Source organism: Haplochromis burtoni, unplaced genomic scaffold (assembly GCF_018398535.1).
Source record: "Haplochromis burtoni strain Fernald_Lab_line unplaced genomic scaffold, NCSU_Asbu1 Contig_783, whole genome shotgun sequence".
In the NCBI taxonomy this organism is placed as follows: Eukaryota; Metazoa; Chordata; class Actinopteri; order Cichliformes; family Cichlidae; genus Haplochromis; species Haplochromis burtoni.
In genome coordinates, this window is record NW_024583144.1 from 16,575 (window position 1) to 24,624 (window position 8,050).

The 8,050-nt window shown below is 39.4% G+C and overlaps 1 protein-coding gene and 1 long non-coding RNA gene across 2 annotated transcripts in view; one reads left to right on the forward strand and one right to left on the reverse strand.

Moving 5' to 3' along the window:
- Positions 1–3,645: 3,645 nt before the first annotated feature.
- LOC106632512 (sterile alpha motif domain-containing protein 3) overlaps positions 3,646–8,050 on the reverse strand; it is a gene marked incomplete in the record, with an annotated part of 15,211 nt that continues 10,806 nt past the window's right edge. The window contains 5 exon segments of the mRNA XM_042215651.1: positions 3,646–4,160; positions 4,313–4,392; positions 5,238–5,403; positions 5,871–6,080; positions 6,192–6,353. Coding sequence (XP_042071585.1) covers positions 3,858–4,160; positions 4,313–4,392; positions 5,238–5,403; positions 5,871–6,080; positions 6,192–6,353 — 921 coding nt within the window.
- LOC121812750 lies at positions 6,722–7,899 on the forward strand. Its single transcript, XR_006053296.1, has 3 exons — positions 6,722–6,847; positions 7,182–7,370; positions 7,455–7,899. It is a non-coding gene; the product is annotated as an uncharacterized LOC121812750 (long non-coding RNA).

Here is an 8,050-nt window from a genome sequence, read left to right on the forward strand (position 1 = left end):
TCCTGAGATTCCTGAGATTTTCAGTGATTCATCAGGTGACATCACGCCTAACCTGATGACTCAGACAGATCTGTGGGGACTGAGGCAGGTGAGTCAGTCAGCTGTCTGTCACGCTTCGATGGAGAGACGCTGACTCACTGCACGCCCTCGGAGCGTTACCTGCTCACCAGGAGCCTCGACACTCAGATGCTCACCTGTGCAAACACTCGCTCAGTATTTCAGACTTTACCTGAAATACTGAGCGAGTGTTTACATTTCTGTGTCAGTGCTGCTGCTGAGCTGCAGAGACATGAACATACATGTAAAGGATTCTGAATGGCCGGCAGGTCAGCGTGTGAAATTATTCATGTGCAGACCAACAGAGTCATGAAAGTTTTATTTTAATGATAATAAGAAAAAAATGTAAAAACAGATTAGACACATTAATCAGTGACTGAAGCTCAATCACACATGAACCAGAATCTGATGATTGCTCTGATACTGAACGATCTTTCGTCAGCTGATCAATCGCCCAGCTGTAAATTTATCCACCGCCCTGCAGTTTCATTCCCAACAGAGGTTTCTGCACATGGAGACAAGTAAGAGAACTGTGAGCGACTGAAGGCCCTTTAGAGTTAAAGCCTCAGCCTCTGATCTGCTGCTCTCCATGTTTGTGTGGCTCTTCGGCTCAGACGAGTTTTGATTTCAAATGAGCTGAGCTGGACAAGACTCCAGAGCTTCGAAACCTTAATGTAATCAGATAACTTTCAGAGATAGACAAGCCTGAGATCAGACATAAAACCAGAGTGATGTTCCAGGAAAAGTAATCACCCGGCTAATCATTAATAATGATCTGAAAATGTTCATTCGGCTGTTTTCTGCTGCTAATGGAGCCGTTCGTGAGATTTGAAAAAGGTGTGTGTTTTCAGACTTGTTCCTGTCAGCCTCAAACATCTCACCTGTCTCTGCACCAAACAGCAGCGTTCTCTTTGTTCCTGATGTTTGGATGGAGATGTTTAGGTGAAAATATGAGAAGGACACCAGAGAGAAAAATGTGGCCATGAAGCCGTGGCAGCACTCGGAGGATGGGTAGATCGTCACGTCCGTGTTTAATGATGCAGGTTTTCTCTGCGACTCCTCTGAGGAGGCAATGCATCAAAGTGACAGGCCAATCAGCATCCGGCCGCTCTTCATCAGCACAATTAACTGTAATTAATCTGTTTACTGTGTGAGGTGTGAGGCATGCTGGGCGGCCTCGCTTATCTTCCTTATGTAACTGCAGGAAAACGAGGATCCGCTGTTCTGCTGCTTACTCAGCCCTGAACTCTGATTGGTAGTTTTTTTTTCACAAAAAAAGGAAGCTGCCGAGAGCAGACAGATCCTCAATAAACAGAAAGACAAGCCTGCAAATAACTGCAGCAAGATCAGTAACTCACAGCTGCATCACAGGTCTAAAGATGAAACTCATTTAGATAAATAAATAAACTCCCTCAAATAAACTCTCATCAAACCTTCAAATCCATCAAACTATGACCTGCTGGCCTTTCTGAGCTCCTGTCTAAGGCCTACAAACTCTATAGCAGGTGAGCAGCATCTGAAAGACCCAACACAGGAGCTGAGAGACAATCTGGATCTTCAGCTAATCATCTGCTGTTCTCTGAAGCCTCACAGACATGTCTGAAGGACAGCTAACAGGAAGACGTTCATAATGAAGGGAAACAAGAGGAAAAGCTGAGGTCTGAAGACCAGAGGAACAGGTCTGATGGATCAACTTAATGGTCAGTAAGAAGATGTCAGGAGGAGGTCCAACACTGAGAGTCTGCAGCCATCTGTGAAACAGGGTGGAGACTCTGTCATAGTTTCAGCTGCAGGTCAGTCAGTGGTGTTGGAGATCTTTGATGAACTGATGAATTACAGAGTCCACCATATAGGAACATCTGGAAACATCTTATTATCTGCTTTCATTTTCAGCTCAACCATGATCCAAACACACTGCTGTGCATTAAAACCTGGATAGAAACACACAGGGGAACTCTATCAGAGCTGGACTGAAGCATGACTGAAGCAGTGTGAGATCATCCTGACAGAGAACAAAAGGCAGAAACATCCAAAGAAGAACCCCGAGAACTCTTCTTGAAGGTCCTCACAGAGCTGTAGGAGGAAGCTGCTCACAGCACAGATTCACTTTCATTTTCCTCTTTTAACTTCTTGAGCTGCTGATTATTCTGAGTATGACTGGATAAAAGCCTGACTCTAGAAAAGTCCTTAAGTTTTAATCCGTATGTGAGACATCGTCTCAACATGAGGGCCATGGGCCATGACGCAAACGCCACCACGTCACAACCATCTGCCTCTTTTTAAAACTTTAAGCAGACTTGTTCTAAAATTAACACTGAAATGTTTTCGTGACACAGGATTGAATCAGAGTAGAAATAGGACAGAGGATCATGAGGAAGCAGAAATCGTGGGCAATCGTGGCTCAAAGAGTTGGCAGTTCGTCTTGTAACCGCTTCTGTCAGTCTGCCCCAGGGCAGCTGTGGCTACAAGTGTAGCTTGCCTCCACCAGTGTATGAATGAATAGTGGAATTGTAAAGTGCTTTGAGGGTTTACAAAAAAGCGCTATATAAATGCAATCTATTATTATTATTAAACAGAGTTTTGGGGTTTTATGGCCTTGTTTTGTTCTTTTCTCATGTTTTTGTCTCTTTTCGTTTTTCTTTTTCATCTTCTCATCTTTCTCACTCATGAAACCTGGAGCTGTTCAGCTCAGCTGCTCCACGCTGACAGAGCAGCTCTCAATCGTCAGTGTTCACTTTTTATCTTCCAACGTTAAAAACTGTCATGGTCTTGAGCCAGTGGACTCAATTTTTTTGGTTTTGATTATTATCTTATGTTTCAGGTTAATTCTTGTTAGGATTTCCTTGTCATTAGGTTTGGTTTCTGTTTTGTATTTTGAGCTCCTTTTGTTCGGTGTCTAGGTGCCTGCCCTGGTCCCACATCTCTGTGTCCCCACGCTGTTGCCATGTCTTATGTCTTGTGTTAAGCTCGTGTCTGTGCATACCTGTTGTATTTCCTGTTCTACTTTGATAGTCCCTGTCCCACACTCAGAAAAATAAAGGTGCCAACTGGAACAAAAAGTGGTTCTTTAGACTGATGCCATAGAAGAACCTTTTTTGGTGCCACAAAGAACCTTTCAAACAAAGGTTCTTTGAAGAACCATTTCTTTCAGTGGTTCACTGAAGAACCTTTAAAGGTGCCCCAAAGAACCATCAAGAAATGGTTCTTTGGGGCACCTTTAAAGGTTCTTCAATGAACCACTGAAAGAAATGGTTCTTCAAAGAACCATTTTTAAAAAGATCCTTCAAATGGTTCTTTAAAAGAACCATTTTAAAGAACCTTTTTTGGGTGGTTCTTTAAAGAACCATTTTAAATCTTTCAAAATAAAATGTATCATAAATTGAATTTGAGTAGGGTAAAATAAATACAAGCACATATATTAATGGTTTATTGGCACTTTGTATTACAGAAAAAGACAAAAAGGCATTTTAATGCTAAGCACAACACCACTACTAATAATAGCATACAAGTCATTTAAACAGTAATAATTAAATATCTTTACATATAAATATTATACTATAGATAAAACAACAATTTTTACATTAGAAATAGCAATACTTTCATAACAGACAATTAAACAACACATTTTTATCAGCATGTTTGCATTTTCAGTAAGACTATTTCAAGAACAATCTTTTTATTTAAATTATCAATGAACTGCAGCCTTAAGTTATGTAAGTTAAGTTTAATGTGGGACTCATGGTCCTTTGTTAGTCCACACTGGGACAATTTCAGTCTCTCACCTGCACTATGCTGGCAATCTAGGAGATATTTAATGCATTTGCCACTCTTTGCACAGCTACTGGTACAGGTGTAGTCAGAGTTCCCAAGTTGAGAACAAATGCCTCCAAAAAGCAAAATGTCTTTTTTAGTTCACTTGGATAGGCAACATTGTAGACATGGTACAGGGAGAAGACAATACCCATCGCCAATGAAATGTCCATTTCCCCACTGTCCAGAATCATTTTTTGTCCATCCATCTGGACATTGACCTCAGTTGAATCACTCAAGGGCTTGCCGTCACTGCTGCTGAGTACGATTGTAGGTATCGGGCTGTGTGGATCCTGAAACAGAAATTAAATTCTTGAAATGAGGAGTATAGTTTAAATAAGTATAAACAACAGCTGTCCCAATGAAAGTATAAAACTCCTGTAAAATACTGGATTTGTTCAAGCCCCCCCCCCCCCTCACCATACCAAAAAAAATATAAATTTACCTTATTTATGACGAAGAGATGAGAGGCATTTTCTTTGAAAATAGATGGCAGGAGAAGAACAGCTGTGTTTACCATCTGACCTGAAAAATAAAGAGAAATATGTAAACATTTTCTGGCCAATTTTGTTAATACAAAGCAGTAAAGGCCATATGAGTGCCTTTATCAGGAGTTGAATGTCTTGCAGAACATAAGCATTAGTGCAGTAAATGTATACCTAATTAACTTTTCAGTGTAATTCAGTGTAAATGTTAAGCATTTATACAAAACCCCCAAAATGTTGTTCAGTTCTGTAAGTTGCTAGCTTTAAATAATTTGAGTCCTAAAGAACTTGCAGAGCAAGTCTAGCTGCCACTGAACATTTTTTGGGATAAACATTGTGTGAATGACTGAAAATCTTCATAGAGATACATATAGCATCGAGGGTATATCAGTTAAATCTTAAAGTACATCATTGCAGAGACGAGACAGGAGAAATGTCAGTCTGTGGATATTGTAAAGCAGCGGTCCCCAACCTTTTTTGCGCCACGGACCGGTTTATGCCCGACAATATTTTCATGGACCGGCCTTTAAGGTGTCGCGGATAAATACAACAAAATAAAACTAGTACCGGTACCGAAAAAAAGAAAATTTATTCATAACACACGTGAAAAGACCCAGGAAAACCGAGTAACGATAAAAACGATAACAAAATAACGCTGAAAACCGATAAAAACCCTGAAAACTATACATTTCACACCTGAGCCTCAACTCTCGCGGCCCGGTACCAAACGACTCACGGACCGGTACCAGTCCGAGGCCCGGGGGTTGGGGACCGCTGTTGTAAGGGACACTGTGTTTACTAATGTGCTGTATGTGAAACCTTAAAAAGTGGTATCTGAGATAGGAGTTAAAAATGTTTTTGCTCATTATTGCCAAGTGCCCTCACCTTTTCTTTCAGTGTCTGTCTGGCTCTCATCAACAGATTTTAAGCAGAGGCTTTTAAGGTTGCTGTTTGGGGCTATTGACACAAGCTTCGCTGCCAACTTACTGAATCCTCGGATTACTTTTTTGTCCACATCAGTTTTAAGTAACATGGAAGCCTCTTCAAGAAGCTAAAATAAAGGATAAACATATACATATTAGCTTTGTACCATAATATATACCATTATATAGCAAACCAGAACAATCATTATTTCACACATCAATTATCATTAGAGAAGAAATTATAATTTTGCATTTGCTTAGTTTAATTCTCAAGTACACATTGCTGTGCAAAAGGGATGTTTAGACTATTCTTCCCAAAAAACCATCATTGGCATCAGATTAGTCCAAAATTATCCTGTAGCATGAAAATAAAACCAAAGAGAAAGACATAGTCAATGTGGCAATTTCTGTTAGTGTTCTGTTAGTGTACTTTTATTACTCATGAAATCTGCTGAGTCAGTCACTTTGCCTGTCCTGTAGGTACATGATTATTAGAAGTCTGTATAAATGTGCAGCACATCAGTACATATTCGTGTTTTTGCTGTGCACTATTGTTATTGTTGTTTTTTGCTGCAGTTTTTGATAAAACACTCACCACAACAGGGATAGTGAGACATGGGAATTCTCGTAGAACCTCTTCAGTAGTATGCTGAAGAATGTAGTGTGTTCTGTACTTCTGTATTTTCCTGAGGTGCGTTCGAATGACATCCACATTTGGCCTAGTTTTTTGGCACTCTTGCTTAATCACTGATACATGTTGGTCGGTGCTCCTTTCATCCTCCCCATCGTCAAGAGGATTGATATCCTGGTTATTAAAAAGTTTAGCAAATATTGAGAGAAAAAACAAACAAACAATACTTTTACCTTTTATGTACAATTTAAAATGGCAAACAAACATTGAGCATATTTAACTTGCCTTGGTTTTTTTCAAAAGGATACAGGGCTGGATATCTGATGATCTTTTTCTTCCTGAATTTGGAACTGAGTATTTCTGTCTCATTTTTTCAATTTCCTCTACGTCTACTAGTGGTCTTCTTTCCTTTTTAAACTTGTTCCTGAGAGACTCATGCAGAGCATCCTACAAAGGATAAAAATGTAACTAATTATTCATAAATAGGTGCAACTAGGTCCTCCCTTTATGCAAGACATTTACCAGAAAACTTTGAGTGACATAAAGCTGGTAGGTTTGCTGTAATCATGTCATAACCTAATTAGTTCCTATTTACAGATCTCTTCTTTAACTCTTAGGAGTTGATCGAACACATGATATAAAGGTTTGGAGCACTTTAGATTGGCTAAATACACTATAAAAGGTAGATAAAGTATTAATGGCAATATGTCCTACAAGCATACTCGTCATGATCTTTCAGTCTATATGTTAATACCTCTACCTTTTAATAATAATGTATACTTTATTGATCCCCATTATCGTGTCTTATTGTTTTTCTGTGCCACAGACAATGAAATCGATGGATCGACACTTCTGCAGATGACTGAAAGAATGAGTGAGCGTCTTTTTCCAAAAGTGAAAGACCAAGTGAAATTTTTGTCTGCTGTAGAGAAGCTGAAAGAGTGAGTCTTAAGTTGACTGGTTGATTCACTGAATTGTACATTCATACAATCCAGTGTTTCCCCTCCCCTAGGTTTATGGTGTTGGAGGGTGGGGGGCAAGGGGTTGACGCAAGCCCTGTTCTGTTTCTCCAGCGTTGATGTGCATCACACACCCATTTACTTTCAAATTGAAATGTCACAGCCACTCTTACTCTCTGTTATGATTCTGTTTCTGTAGTTCAGCAGCTGTTATTGTACGTTTTAAATATGCGGATATTCCTGATGCAGGACACAAGGACACGCATATTCATGTCTTGTAACAAACTCTAAAAATACTTCTTACTTCTTCTTGCAGTGGAAGGCAACACAAAGAAAAGCATACTGTGTCAGCACTCCAACCTATGTTTAACTGCAAAGTGCAGTTTCCTCCAGCTGTGCTCACTGCGTTGACCAATAAAGATGCAGCACTAAAGTCACCCACCAAGAACAGACTCAAAAACATGCTTATTCAAGCACTGTTTGACCACTTGAGTAATGAGACAATGTAAGTCTATATATAATTAAGATTTGATTCATTTAAAATACAGTATGTACATCAGAATTTAAGTTCATCATTCAAAATTTGCAGGTATCCCTCTCATGTGCAGTATGTAGAGCTTCTGAGGACTGTCCTTCTGAGTTTTCCTTTTTTGAAGGAGAGTTATGGCTCTGGATATGTAAGTACTCCTGAAAAGCAAACATTGATACAATTGTCCAACAAATTGTCTTTGAATTGCCCAATTATTGGCTAATGAGTGTAACATGCTAACATTTTCATTGTTACATATTCAGAGGTTATCTGTTCCCTTGTGGCCACTACAATACAAGTATTAGTATTGTGATTTTTGAGGCAGATGTCGTGCAGTATGGTCAAACAATAAATAAAATATCAATTGCTCTTTTAAATTAATTGTTTCATTTCTCTGTGAATTCTCAAGTGAATGGTGTGAAATTCAGCATTATATTAGCTCTGTTTGCCTTTGTATCAGGATAGTGTAGTTTTTGTATTTAAAAAATTAAATTTGAAAATAGGGCAGGGATAGCTCAGTAGGTAGTGTGGTTATCCGATGATCGGAAGGTCGGGGGTTTGAATCAACTGAACGGCTACCCTGAGGTACCCTTGAGCAAGGTACCGTCCCTACACACTGAGTGAATGGGTTAAATGCAAAGAGAGAAATTTCCCTG